The following is a 21,471-nucleotide window of genomic DNA, read 5'->3' on the forward strand; positions in this document are numbered from 1 at the left end:
TGCCGCACTGTGGAGAGCTTTGTGGTGATAGACAGAGAGGAGGGTGGAGATGTAGAGGGGTGCCGCACTGTGGAGAGCTTTGTGGTGATAGACAGAGATGAGGGTGGAGATGTAGGGGGGTGCTGCACTGTGGAGAGCTTTGTGGTGATAGACAGAGATGAGGGTGGAGATGTAGGGGGGTGCTGCACTGTGGAGAGCTTTGTGGTGATAGACAGAGAGGAGGGTGGAGATGTAGGGGGGTGCTGCACTGTGGAGAGCTTTGTGGTGATAGACAGAGAGGAGGGTGGAGATGTAGGGGGGTGCCGCACTGTGGAGAGCTTTGTGGTGATAGACAGAGATGAGGGTGGAGATGTAGGGGGTGCCGCACTGTGGAGAGCTTTGTGGTGATAGACAGAGATGAGGGTGGAGATGTAGAGGGGTGCCGCACTGTGGAGAGCTTTGTGGTGATAGACAGAGATGAGGGTGGAGATGTAGGGGGGTGCTGCACTGTGGAGAGCTTTGTGGTGATAGACAGAGATGAGGGTGGAGATGTAGGGGGGTGCTGCACTGTGGAGAGCTTTGTGGTGATAGACAGAGAGGAGGGTGGAGATGTAGGGGGGTGCCGCACTGTGGAGAGCTTTGTGGTGATAGACAGAGAGGAGGGTGGAGATGTAGGGGGGTGCCGCACTGTGGAGAGCTTTGTGGTGATAGACAGAGAGGAGGGTGGAGATGTAAGGGGGTGCCGCACTGTGGAGAGCTTTGTGGTGATAGACAGAGATGAGGGTGGAGATGTATGGGGGTGCTGCACTGTGGAGAGCTTTGTGGTGATAGACAGAGATGAGGGTGGAGATGTAGGGGGGTGCCGCACTGTGGAGAGCTTTGTGGTAATAGACAGAGAGGAGGGTGGAGATGTAAGGGGGTGCCGCACTGTGGAGAGCTTTGTGGTGATAGACAGAGATGAGGGTGGAGATGTAGGGGGGTGCCGCACTGTGGAGAGCTTTGTGGTGATAGACAGAGATGAGGGTGGAGATGTAGGGGGGTGCTGCACTGTGGAGAGCTTTGTGGTGATAGACAGAGATGAGGGTGGAGATGTAGGGGGGTGCCGCACTGTGGAGAGCTTTGTGGTGATAGACAGAGATGAGGGAGGAGATGTAGGGGGGTGCTGCACTGTGGAGAGCTTTGTGGTGATAGACAGAGAGGAGGGTGGAGATGTAAGGGGGTGCCGCACTGTGGAGAGCTTTGTGGTGATAGACAGAGATGAGGGTGGAGATGTAGGGGGGTGCCGCACTGTGGAGAGCTTTGTGGTGATAGACAGAGATGAGGGTGGAGATGTAGGGGGTGCCGCACTGTGGAGAGCTTTGTGGTGATAGACAGAGAGGAGGGTGGAGATGTATGGGGGTGCCGCACTGTGGAGAGCTTTGTGGTGATAGACAGAGATGAGGGTGGAGATGTATGGGGGTGCCGCACTGTGGAGAGCTTTGTGGTGATAGACAGAGAGGAGGGTGGAGATGTAAGGGGGTGCCGCACTGTGGAGAGCTTTGTGGTGATAGAGAGGAGGATGGAGATGTAGGGGGTGCCGCATTGTGGAGAGCTTTGTGGTGATAGACAGAGATGAGGAGGAGATGTAGGGGGGTGCCGCACTGTGGAGGGCTTTGTGGTGATAGACAGAGATGAGGGTGGAGATGTAGGGGGGTGCCGCACTGTGGAGAGCTTTGTGGTGATAGACAGAGAGGAGGGTGGAGATGTAAGGGGGTGCCGCACTGTGGAGAGCTTTGTGGTGATAGACAGAGATGAGGGTGGAGATGTATGGGGGTGCCGCACTGTGGAGAGCTTTGTGGTGATAGACAGAGAGGAGGGTGGAGATGTAGGGGGGTGCCGCACTGTGGAGAGCTTTGTGGGAACAAGCAATTTGAATTGGATCCTGTGATATATGGGCAGCCAGTGCAATGACTGGCACAGAGAGGAAGCGTCCGAGTAGCGGTTAGCCAGGTAGGTGACCCTGGCTGCTGCATTAAGGATGGACTGTAGAGGAGAGAGTCTAGTGAGGGGGAGGCCAGTAATAGAGAGTTACAGTAGTCAAGGCGAGAGTGGATTAGGGCCACGGTGAGGGCTTTTGTAGTTTTCATGGTGAGAAAGAGGCAAATTCTAGAGATGTTCTTGAGGTGCAGGCGAGAAGAGCGGGCAAGAGATTATATATAGGATATGAAGGAAAGATCGGTGTCAAGTATAACACCCAGACAGCGGACCTGCGGCCTAGGAGTTATCATGGTGCCGCACACAGAGGGAGATGTCAGGTTTAGGACGACGGTTAGAAGACGGAGAGAGTAGAAGAAGTTCAGTTTTGGAAAGGTTAAGTCTTAAAGGTGCGGTGCTGCGTGCCAACCACTGTTACAGAGACAATGCACTGGCAGGGCAGGCGACTTGGAGTCTCACAACACTTTTTTCTCCAGCTCTATTGAAAAAAAAAAAAAAGAATACTCAAAAAACTGGTCCCTTACGACCTGGTGAGAGGTCCCCTTTAAACTGTGACAAGGAAAACAAACAATAAAAGCCACTTATCTTAGAAATGTTTCCACTAAAAAGGACACCATTTTTCCCAATATGCAGAAGACACTTGTTTGGGCTAAAGAATACAAGGAATGGACATTAGACCAGAGGAAATCTGTGCTTTGGTCTGATGAGTCCAAATTTGAGATCTTTGGATCCAACCACCGTGTCTTTGTAGAAAAGGTGAATGGATGGACTCTACATGCCTGGTTCCCACCGTGAAGCATGGAGGAGGAGATGTGATGGTGTGGGGGGGCTTTGGTGACACTGTTGGGGATTTATTCAAAATTGAAGGCATACAGAACCAGCATGGCTACCACAGCATCTTGCAGCGGCGTGCTATTCCATCCGGTTTTCGTTCAGTTGGACCATCATTTATTTTTCAACAGGACAATGACCCCAAACACACCTCCAGGCTGTGTAAGGGCTATTTGACTAAGAAGGAGAGTGATGGGGTGCTACACCAGATGACCTGGCCTCCACAGTCACCAGACCTGAACCCAATCAAGATGGTTTGGGGTGAGCTGGACCGCAGAGTGAAGGCAAAAGGGCCAACAAGTGCTAAGCATCTCTGGGAACTCCTTCAAGACTGTTGGAAAACTATTTCCGGTGACTACCTCTTGAAGCTCATCAAGAGAATGCCAAAAGAGTGTGCAAAGCAGTAATCACAGCAAAAGGTGGCTACTTTGAAGAACCCAGAATATAAGACATATTTGCAGTTGTTTCACACTTTTTTAAGTATTTCATTCCACATGTGTTAATTCATAGTTTTGATGCCTTCAATGTGAATCTACAATTTTCAGAGTCATGAAAATAAAGAAAACTCTTTGAATGAGGAGGTGTGTCCAAATTTTTGGTCTGTACTGTATATAATGCAGACCTTGCAGCTCTTGAAAAGCAATATAACTGCGCAATTGAGTTTTACAGATGGTCATTTCAAGCATAAGTATCCAGAATACGGCTGGATGTAAATACCTTCATGGAAAACACCTGCACAAATAATACCGCCATATAATTTAGTAATGCCATTTGTCAAACGCCTTAATGGTCTGAGGTGTGCTGGAATAAGGCAGAATATGGTGTGTAAAAGGTGCAAAAGCCTCAACTCTACCGTAGTGGACAAGGACAACAAATCATCAATGCACCATCATTTTCCTACGTTTGTTGAATCTTCAGATAAGCAACCGATGATGCACAACTTGGCTCGGACTGGCCCACCGGAGAGCTGGAGAATCCTCTGGTGGGCCCCCTTTGCAGTAATATGTCATTTACCCATCAAACATGATCAGTAGTTGACACAATTCACTTGTTTCACTATGTGCAGACAAAAGAAGGATCTCATTCATTTTACAAACTACCCAGTATATTATTATATAGAAGATAAGGTACATTTGTGAATGTAATATTTGAATGTAGTTGATCAGTGACCCCCAGAGTCAATGTTACTGGTAGGCCCCTGCCACCCCAGCCCGACACTGTGCAGATACCCCTTGCAGCAACCTACCAAAAAATTTAGGAACACAAAAAACATTGTTTTTCCAATCCCAGAGCCTGCTGCCCATTTATCAGGCTCCAGATGACTTCATGACTTGTTTGCTGTCAGCTCCCTCTTGTGGCGACAAATGGCAGCAACTATCTATATTTTTAATTCCATGTCAGTAATAGATTTATAAATCTGATTTTTATAAAGAACGCATCGTGAATAGAAATAATACATGGACTTACTTTCATCCTGGGGGGAGTTTATTAATGACTTTTATTTGGTACAAAAGTTACAAATTTAGTTATAATCCGTTTTGCATTTCTCCCACCCCAAACGTGGGTGAACTTAATCAAGAGAGGTGAGCATCGGCCCATACAAGACCTAAACTTGCTTTGTTGGTCTATATACATTTGTCACTTTTGTCACTCCACTGTATGCCAGCAGTAAATGCCACTAAATATCCCCCTCCTGATTATCAGGGAGCCCTCTAATGGAAATGTTTCATCAGGGGCTGAAACCTAACAACCACTGAGCAAGACACAGAAGTATAAGGTGTTCAGCGCTCAGAGACACGACCGAGGTGAGGAGACTGAACCCGACCACCACTGAGCAAGACACAGAAGTACAAGGTGTTCAGCGCTCAGAGACACGACCGAGGTGAGGAGACTGAACCCAACCACCACTGAGCAAGACACAGAAGTACAAGGTGTTCAGCGCTCATAGACACGACCGAGGCGAGGAGGCTGAATCCGACCACCAGTGAGCAAGACACAGAAGTACAAAGTGTTCAGTGATCAGAGATCCAACCGAGGTGAGGAGGCGGAATCCGATTACCACTGAGCAAGACACTGAAGTACATATTGTTCTGTGACAGAGACACGGCCGAGGTGAAGAGGTTGAGCCCGACCACCATTGAGCAATATACAGAAGTTCAATGATCAGAGACACGGCCAAGGTGGAGAGGGTGAATCTGACCACCACTGAGCAAGACACAGAAGTACAAGGTGGTCAGCGCTCAGAGATACAGCTGAGGTGAGGAGGCTGAACCCAACCACGACTTAACAAGACACAGAAGTACAAGGTGGTCAGCGCTCAGAGACACGACTGAAGTGACAAGGTTGAGCCCAACCACCATTGAGCAATACACAGAAGTTCAAGGTGTTCACTGCTCAAAGACATGGCCGAGGTGAGAAGGCTGAACCCGACCACCACTGAACAGGACAGAGAAGTACAAGGTGTTCACTGCTCACAGACATGGCCGAGGTGAGAAGGCTGAACCCGACCACCACTGAACAGGACAGAGAAGTACAAGGTGTTCAGTGCTCAGGACACGTCCAAGGTAAGGAGGCTGAACCCGACCACCACTGAGCAAGACACACAAGTACAGAAGTACAAGGTGTCCTTGACGGCCCAGTTGGATAGGCACATGGCTAGATCAGTAACAGGCACAGACCTTCCGTTCCACATAGTCGCCATCAAAGTGGAGGTGAGGACTGCTATGGGCTGGCATTATTTAAGATGAGCTAGTTGAATCTTTTCAGGTTGAAGATGGACTCAAAATCAGCTCCCAAACTACTGCCAGTTTTTAGAAGTCACTTTTGTCCAGCAGTGGTGCAGGAAAGAGTTGGCATCTTTAAAGAAAACCCTGAATTCTCTTAAGGAGAAAGCTCCATCATAGCATCGAAGGCTCCACTGCTCAGCTGCCAGTAAAGGCCTAAAAGATGAAGAACAATGACACAGCCCCTTCTTCAGCGGACTATAACCGTATTGGGCCTTTCTTATATGGGAGATTCACAGTGAAGGAGAACAGTCCCCTTTCTGAAAAGTGGCCAAGAGGCTGCTGTTGATGCTGCCCAAAAACCTGATTGTCAACCGGCAAAACCAAGCAACTCAACTATGCACAAGAACAAAGGAACTGTGGTGCGGAAAAATGTCAGCAAGTGCTGTGGACTGGTGAGGAGTCAGAATCAGAAATATTTCACTATAACACAAGGCAGATTGTTCACCAAAGTTCTGGAGAGCAGCACAATGATGAGGGTCTGCAGGAACAGGGAAGTACAATGGAGGGCCTGCAAGTGTAGAGCCGCATTTCATCCTATAGAGTTGAGGATTTGCTCCGGCTTAATGGTGTCCTAAATGCTGAGATATATAGGCAAGCACTTATCCATTGTACAATACCATCAGGGTATGACTGGCTCCAAATTAACTCTGCAGCAGAACAGAAGATCTGGGGTCATTTTGCCAAGATATTTGGAACAACCTCCATGACCCATGACAACTTCCTTCACTAACTGTGTAGAAGTGACTGAAAAGAAGACAAATGCAGTTTTGAATGCAAAGGTCGGTCACACCAAGTATTAATTTGATTTAAATTTCTCTTTTGTTCATTCACTTAGCATTTTGTTAATAAAAATAAACTATTCACACTTCAGACTTCTAATTCTGAAAGCATTCTTACTAGTGATGAGCGGGCACTACCATGCTTAGGTGCTCAGTACTTGTAACTAGTGATGAGCGGGCACTACCGTGCTCAGGTGTTCGGTACTCGTAACTAGTGATGAGCAGCACTACCATGCTCAGGTGCTCAGTACTCGTAACTAGTAATGATTGGGCACTACCATGCTCATGTGCTCAGTACTCGTAACTAGTGATGAGCGGGCACTACCATGCTCAGGTGCTCGATACTCATAACTAGTGATGAGCAGGCACTACCATGCTTGGGTGCTCAGTACTCATAACTAGTGATGATTGGGCACTACCATGCTCGGGTGCTCGGTACTCATAACTAGTGATGAGCGAGCACTACCATGCTCATGTTCTCAATACTTGTAACTAGTGATGAGCGGACACTACCATTCTCATGTGCTCAATACTTGTAACTAGTGATGAGCGGGCACTACCATGCTCGTGTGCTCGCTACTCGTAACTGGTGATGAGTGAGCACTACCATGCTCGGGTGCTCAATACTCTTAACTAGTGATGAGCGGGCACTACCATGCTCGGGTTCTCAGTACTTGTAACTAGTGAGGAGTGAGCACTGCCATGCTCGGGTGCTCGGTACTCATAACTAGTGATGAGCGAGCACTACCATGCTCATGTGCTCAATACTTGTAACTAGTGATGAGCGGGCACTACCATGCTCATGTGCTCAATACTTGTAACTAGTGATGAGCGGACACTACCATGCTCAGGTGCTCAGTACTCATAACTAGTGATGAGCGGGCACTACCATGCTCGTGTGCTCGCTACTCGTAACTGGTGATGAGTGAGCACTGCCATGCTCGTGTGCTCGGTACTCGTAACTAGTGATGAGCGGGCACTACCATGCTCAGGTGCTCTGTACTCGTAACTAGTGATGAGCGGGCACTACCATGCTCGGGTGCTCAGTACTGGTAACTAGTGATGAGCGGGCACTACCATGCTCGGGTGCTCTGTACTGGTAACTAGTGATGAGTGAGCACTACCATGCTCGGGTGCTCAGTACTTGTAACTAGTGATGAGCGGGCACTACCATGCTCAGGTGCTCGGTACTCTTAACTAGTGATGAAGAAGCACTACCATGCTCGGATGCTCGGTACTCATTAAGAGCAGTTGGATGCTCGAGTACCCGCAATATAATGAAAGTCAATGGGAGACTCAAGCATTTTTCCGGCAAATCTTCAGGAAACATGCTCGAGTCCCTCATTGACTTCCATTATACTCAGTTGCGTCCATCTGAGCGTCCTACTGTTCGTTATGAGTACTCAGCATCCGAGCATGGTAGTGCTCGCTCATCACTAATTCTTCCAGCATCTTTTCCACAAACTACAGAATATATTATATATATATATATATATATATATATATATATATATATATATATATATATATATATATATATATATATTATATATTATATATTATATATATATATATATATATATATATATATATATATATATATATATATATATATATATATATATATATATATATATATATATATATATATATATATATATATGTACATATACATACACATACGCAGAGGGTGCAATAACTATTGAACACCTCACCAATTTTCTAGGTAAATATAGTGATAAGCAAAAGGGTAACAATGGTTTGATTTTCTCACTTACAGGTTCCGTACCTCACTATCCACTACAGCTTTCAGCCTGAGAATACCTTCATTTTATAGCAGTGCTGTGGAGTCAGAGTCGCAGTTAATTTTGGTGGAGTCAGAATAAAATGGACCGACTCTGACTCCTAAAATATATAATAAATTGGGTACAGCGGTTCAATGTAGTACATTATTAATATTTTTTTATAAGAATTTGGGAACATTATAAAATGTCCTAAAACTGTCTGTTCTATTCCTGATAAAAGAATCTAGGTTTTTAGTTGAGATGAATCTGTGCTGCACTTCAGCTACATGATATAGGTAGTGAAACTCCTACTCTACAGATAAGGGTAAAGACAACAACACAAAGAATACTTGCAATCATCTCAGAACTGCTATAGACTCCAGAGTGAACAGGAAAGTAGGATTAAGGTAAATACTTCTTTAAGCAAGTCTAAACTTTCAATAAACATCAAAATGATCCTTTAGAATTAGATGATCTTTTTGAAGCTGCTTCACATCTCTCATCTGTCCATCACATGCGCTGTGTTGTGCACACGCTGCAGCTGGAAATAAGAGATAGTATGCAAGAGGGACAGGGTGGAACTCTGATTGGCAAAGTGAGGAAATTGGTTATTGCTGCCAGAACCCCTAAAATTAATTCCATCTTGAAGACAAGCTGGAAAAGGGGCAATTATTGATCAAGGCACTTGGTGGGGCAGCACTTATTTAATGATGGAGCAATTGCTTGAGCTGAACATTTTGTTTTGTAGATATGGCCAACCCTCAGGTAACACTAAATAAAGGTTAATGGACACAGGTGGCTGAATTGAAGAATTTGTATCATCACCCATTTACAGTGACTAAAAAATTACAAGCTGAGGATTTAAGTCTCGGCATTTTCATAAAGGAGTGGAAGAACTTGCTGTCCCAAAGAGGAGGTTTAATCGCAGATGACATTGCTGCTTCAATAAAACTGAGAGAGAGACTTCTATTAGAAAATAAAATTCTTCTGGCAGGTGTGTATCTGGACCCAAGCCATTGTATGTTGCTGGATGATCAACAGCTTACTAAAAGAAAAGAAGCTCTGACAGAGGTAGCAGTTAGGATGAGTGAGTTACACGACTGGCAAGAGAACTTGGATCCTGCCAGTGCTACTGCTGCTGTATCTTCAGCCTCATCAGATAAGGAGTTTAATTTTGAAAAGTATTTCGATGACATAGAGCAGGCAAAGCATTGCCGCAGTGAAAAAGCTTCCACCCCCAAAGCAAACAGATTGACCATATTTCAGCAAAATTTTCACTTTCTCCTAAAGAAGTAGAAGAGTTCAACCATTCATCAAAACTGACTGTGCATGAGGCAATTCCTTTATACCCTGAGATTGTCACAGATGCTGCCCATGTGGTCACTGCTTTGCCACCAACCCAAGTTAGTGTAGACAGGTTGTTCTCCAACCTTAAAATGATTAGGTGAGATTTGAGGACATCTATGAAGGAGGATCTGATGGAGGTGATACTATTTCTCAGAACAAATTCATAGACTGCACAAATGTTATTCTGTACATTGTTGTTGAAAACTGGTTTTTTTTCCCCACTTACTGCATAGTGTATTAAAATGTTTGTGTTCTTAAGTTGTATTCCAATAAATATATTTTATGTTCTAAATAAACTGTTTGATTATTGCATCATAATAATGATTAAAAGCCGGATGTTACCATTTTACTACAGTAAGGCTGCTTTCACACTACATTTCTTTAACATGCGTCATGAACGTTTTTTTAACGCAAAAACGGATCCAGTGCAAATGCGTTTTCATTTCAATGCATTTGCAATGGACTCACGTCAAGATGCGTTCACCTGCGTTTGCGTGCGTTATAGTGAGGATCCAGCGACTCGTTTTTGAGCTGCGTCCAAATACTGCAAATCGCTGGATCCTGACTAAACAGCACGCAAACGTATGTGAACGCTGGCATGCTGATAGACAGGATCCTGCTTGCTCTACTGAGCATGCCCAGAAACCAGCCTGGCGTGATCAGTCCCTCTCTCCCCCTCCCTCTCTCCCCCTCCCTCTCTCCCCCTCCCCTCTCTCTCTCCCCCGCCTGAGAGCGGCAGACGCTCGTAACCAAGGTAAATATCGGGTAACCAAGCAAAGCGCTTCTTAGTTACTCGATGTTTACCTTGGTTACGTGTGCAGGGAGCCGGCTCCTAGCAGCTGCGGGCTCGTAACCAAGGTAAATATCGGGTATTCAAGCAAAGCACTTCACTTAGTTACCCGATATTTACCTTGGTTACAGCTTACCGCAGCTGTCAGATGCCGGCTCCCAGTCTATCACGTTCAGTTCCCCTCACTCCCGATCACATGACTCCAATGCCCGCCCATAAACTTCAAGTGACAGGATCCTGCAAAATAACACATGCGTTTTTCTTTGCAAAAACAGGATCCGCTTTTGCAGAAAAAAAACCGTTCATGACGCATGTTAAAAAAACGTAGTGGGAAAGCAGCCTAAATTTATCACAAATATGAGTCATGTATAAGGGAGTCAGAGTCAGAGTTGGAGTCGTAATCAGTGAAATTAAGGAGCAGCCTTGTTTTATAGACAATCATCTTGGCTATCTCACATATAAAATTGGCTTGCAACTACTTAGCATATGATTAGTTATGCAGATTCTTATCATGTCGCTGTATTGTTACTGTTTTGCTCCTGGTGTTTGAAAAATGTTTTTCTTTTTATATACTACAAATTACAACCTGTTCTCACATTCCCTCATAGCTCAGTGTGTTATTAGGTTGATTTCCAATCGAAAGTCACTAGTTCGAATTAAAGAACAGCCATGAAGATTTCCCAAGAAAAGAGAAACAGCATCATCCAGCTCATCGATAGCGAACTCTCAGCCAAGATAATTGCCAAACTGCATAATGTGGGTGCTATGAAAATTGAAAGAATAAGAAGTGAAGTCCGTCCCTCCATTCAAAAGCCAAGAGGTGACGTCCAGGCAAAATATCGGAGTCAACAAGTCGCTCATCACAAAGTCTATCAGTTCTGGAGCCACAAACCCGGCAGTGGAGGCGACTCATATGCTTCATAATAGTGAGATCACAGACGTCCATGCAAGCACCGTGAGACGCACATTACACGAGTCTGGAATGGTGGCCCGAAAAAAGGTGTAGAAGCCTCAACTTCAATATCATCATAAAAAGTGTTGGCTAGAGTTTACAGAAAAGTGGAAAATAGAAGATTGGAAACGGGTGATTTAGAGCGATGAGACGAAAATCAAGACGGCTCTGATGGGGGCAAATGGGCCTGGAAGAAACAAGGGAAAAGGGGCTGACAGAGCGAGAAATTGTGAGGGATTGTCAAGTTTGGTGGAAGAAGCCTCATGATATGAGGGTGTTTACAGCCAAATGCGTTGGATACTTGACCAGGATGGATGGTGGTCTCAATGCTGAGCTATACGTGAGTATCCTACAAGATGAGTTACTTCATATATTCAAGTACTATGGGTATGAAAAGGACAACATAGTGGTCCAGTAGGACAACGCCCCGAAGCAAACGGCGAGATTGGCAAAGAAATGGTTCAATGACAATGAAGTAGAGGAGCTGGATTGTCCCGAGAGTCCCCAGACCTCAACCCAATCCAACACTTGTGGGTAGAGATGAAGATAAACCTGTATACATCCCCAAGTGACTCGACCGGTATACACCAACATTGGCAATGTGTAGAAGAGACCTGACCAGTATACACCAACATTGGTAACGTGTAGAAGAGACCTGGGGTCAGATATCGGTAGAGACTTGCTTGATTCTGATTGACAGCATGCCCAGCCGGATTCAGGCAGTGTTGAAAGCAAAGGATGGATTTACAAAATACTATCAAAATAATGAAAATTAAAATTTTGATTTTAAAAACCAAAAATGTAACAATGCAGTGACAAGACAAGAATCTGCATAACTAATCATATGCTAAATAGCTGCAAGTCAATTTATGTAAGAGATAGCCAAGATGATTGTCTATAAAATGAAGGTCGTCTCACGCTAAAAACTGTAACTGTAGTGGATGGTGAAATATGGAGCCTGAAAGTCAAAAGTTCAGAACATTGTTACCCTTTTGCTTGTCACTGTATATTTCTAATGGTGCTATTGACATGAAATTCTCATCACATGTCAGTACCAACCCATCCAATCTACACAGGCAAATGAACCAAACCATAGCTGTCCATACATTTTAATTTTAAGTTATATGTAATAATAAGAAATGACACAGGGAAAAAGTATTGAACACATGAAGAAAGAGAGGTGAAAGAAGTCAAGGAAAATTATGACACCAGCTGAAATCTATTAATGATTAGAAAGCAATTCTGTCACTAAGTGAAAAATAATATCAGTTGGTTCAACTGATGGCGTATAAAAAAAAAGGTGTCTCATTACCAAGGTGCCACACAAGAAACATCTCATGATGGGTAAAACCAGTGAGCCATCCATGGTTTGATTTCCATGTCTGTGTGGATTGAATGGATTGGATGGGTTGTTACTTACATCTGGAGATAAATATTTACATAAAAAAATTGATGACGTGTTTAATACTTATTTCATCCGATATAGATTATATATATATATATATATATATATATATATATATAATGTGTGTGTGTATCTTGGACACTTTATTGTTTATCAACCAAGAAACATGTGCTGACTCTATCTACTGTACATGATTATTATCTACATCTTTCATTATATTTCTGGCCCGGGATGACTTAACTAAGCAGCAAGTGTGTGCACATTTTATTAAAGGAAGTGGGTAGGCAATATACACAAATCATCTAAATATAAGTGTAAATATCATATTAAAAAAGTAGAATAAGCCAATAAAAACATTGCTATATACGGATTTCGGAAACATTAAGCTCCTGCAGAACCTCACAACAAAACCTCATTATAAACACTTGTGTTGCTGCAGAACCTTATAATGAAGACCGCAGCTGCTGCAGAACCTCATGACACACACTACAGTTGCAGTAGTACCTCATAATAAACAGCTCAGCTGCTGTAGAATCTCATAATAAAAAACTCAACTTCTGCAAAACCTCAAAGGACACCTCAGCTGCTGCAGAACCTCATTATACAGACGCCAGCTTTTAAAGAACTTCATAATTCACACCTCAGCTGCTGCAGAACCTTATAATATACTCCTCAGCTACTACAGAACATATGAATCTGGACTATATCATGTTCACAGAACTTTATTCTTAGAATTTTCTGTAAGTATATATATATATATATATATATATATATATATATATATATATATATATATATATATATATATATATTTACATATTTTACCAATATGGCTTACGGTTGATATGATTCAGATTTGCCACATAAGCCCGTGATGACAAGTGAATTGTATCAGACTCTGACTAAGCAGACGCTCAACATTATGAAGTGTGAAACCAGCAACAAAAAAAACAGTAAGAAAAAGAAGTCGTAATAGTAATTTCAGGACGTTGCCTCCAAAAAATTCCCCGGTATATTCACCTCCCTGAGTCATCATCCTTCACATATTTCTGTTTCTGGTTTTCACCCAGCTTGTCCTACTTCACAATGGCAAATCTCATGACATAACTGTGAAATGAGGGCGAAACGCGTTGTGGTGCCCGTATAGGTTGTCACCCAACTTTCCCAGAAACTGATAGAAATAAGCTATTGAAGGAAATGTTTAATAACATAAAGATGCAAAATGGAAACAGACAAGTCCAAGAGGTTCTGCAGCAGCTGAAATAAAATAATGAATGCCCAGGCTGCGTTATACTTTGCATTCTGAAATGAGTCGTGACCTGTTCTCACCTGACCACATTAGGATGCTCAAAGGTCTCTAGGTGTCGTAGCACCGCCACCTCCCGGATGGTGGACAGTGGCATCCCCTCCTCTCCAGTTTGTACTCGTACTCGCTTCAGGGCAACAAAGCGCCCTCCATTTTTCAGGTCCCGAGCCTTGTACACCTTGCCGTATGCCCCCTCCCCGATCTCCGCCACACACTCATACTGTTGATCTGCCAGGCCGTCCTTCTCCATCGTCATCATCACCCTTGGAGGGGGAGGGAGGTCCAGGGAACAAGATAGGAGCCCAAGATTCACACTTTCTTCTTTTCTTTCTTGCAATCCAGATGCGGACGGAGGACTGGGATGGTCAGAAGAAGCTGGAGCTGCCTATGACAGCTGCAGACAGAGCCGCGCACAGCTGGACGGAGAGATGCAGGAAGCAGCACATAGATAGCACCAGCCCAAGGAGATCACATTATCTGGAGGGAAGAAACAGCGAAACGCGTGTGATACACTTTCACCAGCACTCATCCAATTCACACTTGTCTATTCTAACCATGACACCAGAACTTTTACATAGGACTGCAGAAAAACCTATTTAGTGTTATTACAGTGCAATAACCAGTAAAATAACAATAAAAATAAAATTGGGTTTTTACTAATCCCTTCATGACTGTTTTTGTTCTTTTCAATTTTTTCCATCACAATTTTTTTTTATATATATATTTTTATGTCGAAATAGTCATATGAGGGCTTATTTATTTGGGGGGAGGGGGGCGATTTGTAGTTTGTCATGTCCGCCATTCTCTTTATCATATACCGTAACTTATCAAAAAATGGTATTAAAAAAATACAAACTAGGTGAAATGGGGAAAAAAACGAAATACTGCCACTTTTTTTTCGGCTTTGTTTATGTAGCGTACATTTTGCCGTAAAAATGAGCTGGCAATATGTTTCGTGTGATGCATACACTTATGGCGATACTGAACTTATAAGGGTTTTTTTTTGTATTTTAATGTAAAAAAAATAAATCAGAACTTTGAAATAAATATTTGGTTTGTGTCGCATTTTCTGGGACCTATAAGTTTTTTAGATTTTCTTATATGGGATTGTTTTTTGTGTGGCGAGATGACATTTTTATTGATACCATTTTAGGGTACATATGTTGTTTGATGGCTTATTATTGCATTTTTTTAGGAAAAAAGGGGTGGCCAGCAAACAATTCTATTTTTGAAGGGGTATTTTGTGTATTTTTTATTTTGATAGATCGGACATTAAAGACATAAAAAAAATGTTTCTTTTTTTTACAGTGACAGAGGATGTGACTGCGCATGCGCCATTTCTTTCCATTTACTTCAAAGTTAGCTCGGCTGTATTCGAAACTCTGATAGCAGCGAAGGGTGGAAGATGGCACGTGCACGGACACCTTTTCGGTCGCTCATCAGTTGTGCGCGGGTTTTTAATGGTACCTCTTTTCTAATGGGTGTCAAAAGTGGGACCTGCGTTTTAAGTTTACGGCGTGTGCGCACAGTGCGTTTTTTGCTGCAGATTTGGTGCAGATTGTGGCCCAAATCTTCATGTCTATCTTTATGTTAGCAAAGTCAATGAGAATTCTGAAGTTCTGTGCACACGTTGCTTATTTTTTAATTGCAGATTTGGTGCAAAAATAATCTTCAGCATGTCAATTGTTGGAGCATTTTTTCCTGCGTTTTTTAGCCCCTCTACCTATTGACTTCATTAAAAAGGTGCAGGCCAAAAAGAGTATGCTTTTTTGGTGTGTTTTTCAGTGCGTTTTTCTGCCAGAAGGTGCAGATTTCATGAAGAAAATCTGCAGTGTGTGCACAAAGCCTAAACCATATCCAATGGCTATGCCACAAATGACTGTCATGGGAAAAACCCTTTAATTCTCAAAAATATATAACTATATGTATATAAATCCCTTCATGTAATCACATAAAGTTCATTGTGAGCTGTCAATGTTACGGTAAGTTGATGCATCATATGGCTGGAATCATAAGAAATCGGCTTTCGACCAAGTTTATGGAGCCAAAGACAGCGGGAGATCCAAAAGGGAGGAAAAGGGTCAGTTATATAAGTGTGTGTGTATATATATATATATATATATATATATGTATATATATATATACTGTATATATGGGACAGCTTCATAGAAACTCTCCACATGGGAACATACTTAGTTGCCCATAGCAACCAATCATAGCTCAGCTTTCACTTTCCCAGAGTTGTTTAAGAGATGAAAGCTGATCTCTGATTTGTTGCTGTGGGCAACAAATGAGGCCTATTATGCGTTGCCAGTCCTATGATAAATTTATGGCAAAATGGTTTTGGAGACATAACCCTCCATCATTGTATACACGACTGCCTATCTTAACACCCCTCTATCATAAATGGGCATTCCTCTCTCATGTACAGTATTTATAGCATGTTGACACAATATGCCATGAATTTCTTGTAGATGCATCCATCTTTAGTATGGGGCCATGCCAATTGCTGCTTTCATTTTCATTCCAAAATGTGGTCATAAGTCCCATACAACGACCTCTCCCGCTGGGCGCTTTATGACTCCATTGGTAAGATGGATGCAGGTCCGATTACTCTGATTCACATTTTCCATACATTTATGGAAATTCCTGTGGCAATGGAAATACCCGCTTTAAGGCTATGTGCCCACGGGACTCTGTATCTGCGGATTTTTCTGCATCAAAATCCGCAGCTTTCCCCCGGAATCCGCACCTTTTCATAAGTGCGGATTTGATGCGGATTTGACGCGGAATTTATTGCGGATTTTGCGATTTTTTTTTAATTCAATTGAATAGGCAAAATCCAAACGAAAATCCGCAACAATAATTGACATGCTGCAGATTTTTCCGCACGAAAATCCTCACGATTTCCGCTGCAGAAAAATCCGCAGCGTGGGCACAGCATTTCCCAAATGCCATAGAAATGGCTGGGGAGTAGCTGTGCTGCAGATTTCTGGTAAATCCGCGGCTTTTCCGCGAAAAATCTGCGGCAAAATCCGCGCATTTTCCGCAGCGTGGGCACATAGCCTAAGGCTATGTTCACACAGAGCTTTTTTGGTGCATTTTTTTTCCTGACCAAAACCTGATCTTGTGGAAGGAAATCTCCTTTGAGTCATCTGCGTTTTTGTTGCGGTTTATAGTGCCGTTTGTGGTGCAGATTTGCTGCGTTTTTTCTAAAAAAAAATGGGTTGCATCAATGAAAATACGTTGCAAAAGCGCTTCAAAGAATTGTCATGCTCATTCTTTGAAATCTGCAGCAAAAACACAGTTATTTGACAAAACAGTCAGGAAAAAATCTGCAGGGGGGTGTGTGTGTGTGTGTGTGTGTGTGTGTGTGTGTGTGTGTGTGCGCGCGCTCATGAGATTTCAGAAATCTCATAGACTTTGCTGGGACGCCCACGCTGCGGATTTACCGCGGATTTTGCCGCGGATTTGCCGCGGATTTCCCGAAAATCTGCAGCAGCGGCACTTCCAAGCCATTTCAATGGCATTTTGGAAATGCTGTGTCCATGCTGCGGATTTTTCCGCTGCGGATTTGCCGCGGATTTTGATGCGGAAAAATCTGCAGCATGTCAATTATTTGTTGCGGATTTTGGTGCGGATTTTGGGTATAGAATGGGGAAAAAAAAAAAAAAGAAATCCGCATCAAAATCCGCGGTAAATCCGCGGCAAATCCGCGGGTGCGGATTTGCCGCGAAAGTCGCGGATTTTCATGCAGAAAAATCCGCAGGTACATTCTACCGTGGACACATAGCCTAAAAAGCTTTTTATTAGCATGGGTTTGCATGAAACCAGGGCAAATCTGCAGCTAAAAAAAACACAGCAAAAACTTACCAAAAAAGCCGTGTGAACATAGCCTAAGGGGAATCTTTCACCCCATCTGAGAGCAGCATAATGTAGAGACAGAGATCCTGATTCCAGCGATGTGTCACTTAGGCCGGTTTCACACATCCGGCTTTTTGCCGTTTTGCCGGATCCGGTGCTCTCCCGTACAGATAATACAGTACAATGACAGCGCTGTAACTTCCGGGTCACATGCGCCGGTCACATGACAGCATGTGACCGGCGCTTGTTGCGCTGTCATTGTACTGTATTAACTGTACGGGAGAGCGCCGGATCCGGCAAAACGGCAAAAAGCCGGATGTGTGAAACTGGCCTTACTGAGCTGTTTGATGCCATTTTGATAAAATCAATGTTTTTTCTGCTGCAGATCTAGCAGATATACAGAGCTCATTAATATACTGGAGTACCTGCAGCACACCAAGTAGTCCTGTAATGATAATCTACTGCTGATTAAACAGTGATTGTATCAAACCTACACTAAGCAGCCCAGTAAGTGACACATCGTTGGAATCAGGATCTCTGCCCCTACGTTATGCTGGTCTCTGATTAGGTGGCAAAAACCTAGTGACAGATTCCCTTTGAATGATAAATAATTATAAATTAATTATATCAAATTTGGTTATTTAAAATAGTAATAATATTAAATGATAAACTAATTAATTTATTTAAGTCCAATCCAGTTACGCCGTCCCTCTAGCCAAAAACCCATATATAACAGTAGAAATCTCTTCTTCATACGTTTACAATTGTCAGTATAGACAAATCAATATATCATCCCAGCTGATGAAAAAAAAAAGTTGCATCCAATTTTTTTGGGAATGAAAAAAACTATGGGCCCAATTCATCGTTTGCTGTTTTTTTTCTAATGCACTATTCTTTTTTTTTTGTTTTATGATATTGATTGACCTTCTTTTTGCACCAAATTCTTCATAAATTTTGGGTAACTTTATTTTTGTCTTTAAGCTTTTTCTTCGCTACTTTTTACTGCAAAAAGTCACATGTAATGTTAAAATGTACCAAGATTTGCGCAAAAATTACTGATGTACATAAAACAAGAGGGGGGAAACGTGTAAAAATTTTGCAAATGATGAATCAACTAAAAACATTTTCAAACCCTGACCACAAAGGTAAACACAAAAATAAACAAACAGGAGGATACATATAAGGCTGCATTCACATTTCCTGTAATCATCCGTTAAAATGGATCCATTGACAAAAAAGTTCTGCAAACACAACTTTTTTTTTGTCCGTTGTTAAATAACTGATTTTTGCAGGTTTCATTTTTTTTTTTAACATTGCAGTCTATGGAAAATGGATTGCTATTTCGTCATCCGTTTTTCTTGCATTTGTAACGGACCCGTTTTTTTCTTACTGGATCCGTTTCAAATGGAAGATAAATAGCAATCAGTTAACGGATCCATTTTCCATACAATTCATTGTTAAAAAAACAAACAAAAAACAGATCTTGCAGAAATCAGTTATTTAACAATGGACAAAAAAATTGTGATTGCAGAACATTTTTGCCAACAGATCTGTTTTAACGGATGATTACTGGACGTGTGAACTCAGTCTAAAATAGGCTTTTAAAACTAAAAGCAGAAGGGGACTAAAAGTTTTGGGGTCCTAAGGATCAGGTCCTATGATTTCATTTTTTTTAGTTTTAGATGGTGACTATAACAAACTGTTTAACTGCCAGCCACCCCTGGTGCCGGTAATTGGGGGCTCACATGAACTGTTTAACTGCCAGCCCCCCCCTGATGCCGGTAATTGGGGGCTCACATGAAATACTTAACTGACAGCCCCCCCTGATGCCGGTAATTGGGGGCTCATATGAAATTCTTAACTACCAGCCCCCCTGATGCCAGTAGTTAGGTGCTCACATGAACTGTTTAACTGCCAGCCCCCCAGATGCTGGTAGTTAGAGGCTCACAAGAACTGTTCAACTGCCTGCCCCCCTGATGCCGGTAGTTGGAGGCTCACATGAACTGTTTAACTACCAGCCCCCCTCATGCCGGCAATTGGGGGCTCACATCAACTGTTTAACTGCTAGCCCCCCTGATGCCAGCAGTTAGGTACTCACATGGACTATTTAACTGCCAGTTCCCCAGATGGCGGTAGTTGGAGGCTCACATAAACTGTTTAACTGCCAGCCCCCCTGATGCCAGTAGTTGGGGGCTCACGAGGTTTCTAGTGATGGACCCCAAAATTCTCTGAACCTTAATGAAATAACATATTACATGGTATTATTGCGCTCTATGTGGACCACGTTACTGCTGCTCTCTGCAGATGTTGCCGCGTGCCTGGACCTTTAAATGAATACACGTTTTTCAAGCATGAGGTCCCATTAACCCTTAACCGTCACCTGTGCCCGATCGGAAATGTTATTACTGTCTTTCTCTTCAAGGAATCAGTCTTTTAAAAATGCATTTAATCAGGGGGATAAGTTCAGAGGATTCCCCAACATCTAAATATACTGTGTAATAAATCGCCTATAGACAACCAATGTAAAACAGTATATACATTTTTATTAACAGATTCCGTAAAGGGTATACCGATCTATAATGGCTATGAGGACACTGTTATTGCTTCCATTGGGGTAAGGAATACATCTAACATATAAGCCCCCAAAGATTATTAGATACTGCAAAAACGCAGCATTAAAGGACTATAGTTTCATACCGTCTTGTCTGTAGGATTGAAACGCGTCATGTCATACATTTAACACCCTGATCTTAAATAAAAGGGTCTCATTGGGAATAGATCGCCGCAGTAAAAATACAGATAGGGCTCATTCACACGAAGCGTTTTTTATTTTCAGCAGAAAAAAATGCTGCATTTTTACAGAATTTTTTTTATTTTTTCTTTTTTAAAATCCAGCAAGTCAATTGTTTTGGCGTTTTACTGGTAAAAAAAACGCACAAAAAGGAAAATAATTTGAGAAAAAATCGCGTATGGATTTGCATATGGGCTCGATTGGAGCAATGGTTACATGTATGGGGCTCATAGGCTGTGTGCAGAGCATAAAGGGTTACAGAGCACATGGCATCTCCACAATGCAGTGTTAGCACCGGTGCACAGGGTGATATTTACCTGCAGCAGGGCACAGCAGCACTGGGCATCCACGTGTGGGCAGGGCTGGAGCGGAGGTCCGTCCTGGTGCTCTGTTACATGGCCCCTGCTGCTGCACAGCCCCGGCCGGGCCACACAGGTAGCTCTGCTCCGCTCTGCACAGCCATCCTCAGTGCAGCATAAGGGGCAGGGTCACCAGAGAGCGGGGGCTGCCGGGCTCCGGGCACCACACTGCAGCTGTCCCATAGCAGCCGCCTCCTTCCTCTGCTCTCGCTCTTTTTGTTGCAGCTTTTCCCACGCTGCTCAGTGTGATTTGACCCCTCTTTAAAAGTTTGACACAGTCAGTCTGTACATTTCCGCATTCCACCCCGACTACAAAGCGCCGCCGCCTCCTCTGCTCTGTGCTCTCTCCCTGCAGATCCCCGGGGCAGCCAGCACCGAGCACACCGCCGTGTACACAGCCAGCACCGAGCACACCGCCGTGTACACAGCCAGCACCGAGCACACCGCCGTGTACACAGCCAGCACCGAGCACACCGCCGTGCACACAGCCAGCACCGAGCACACCGCCGTGTACACAGCCAGCA

The 21,471-nt window shown here is 43.3% G+C and overlaps 1 protein-coding gene across 2 annotated transcripts in view; it reads right to left on the reverse strand.

Moving 5' to 3' along the window:
• CDK6 (cyclin dependent kinase 6) overlaps positions 1–21,219 on the reverse strand; it is a 206,428-nt gene extending 185,209 nt beyond the window's left edge. Inside the window, exons 1-2 of one of the 2 annotated variants that reach the window (XM_075315643.1) lie at positions 20,906–21,219; positions 13,957–14,410 (exon numbers count right to left, since the gene is read on the reverse strand). In XM_075315643.1, coding sequence (XP_075171758.1) covers positions 13,957–14,192 — 236 coding nt within the window. In that variant the 5' untranslated portion in view covers positions 14,193–14,410; positions 20,906–21,219. Of the gene's footprint in view, positions 1–13,956; positions 14,411–20,052; positions 20,075–20,905 lie in introns of those variants that run through there. The other variant, XM_075315644.1, reaches the window with a different exon arrangement.
• Between the last annotated feature and the right edge of the window lie 252 nt (positions 21,220–21,471).

The sequence above is a fragment of the Anomaloglossus baeobatrachus genome, chromosome 6, assembly GCF_048569485.1.
Source record: "Anomaloglossus baeobatrachus isolate aAnoBae1 chromosome 6, aAnoBae1.hap1, whole genome shotgun sequence".
NCBI classification, from domain to species: domain Eukaryota; kingdom Metazoa; phylum Chordata; class Amphibia; order Anura; family Aromobatidae; genus Anomaloglossus; species Anomaloglossus baeobatrachus.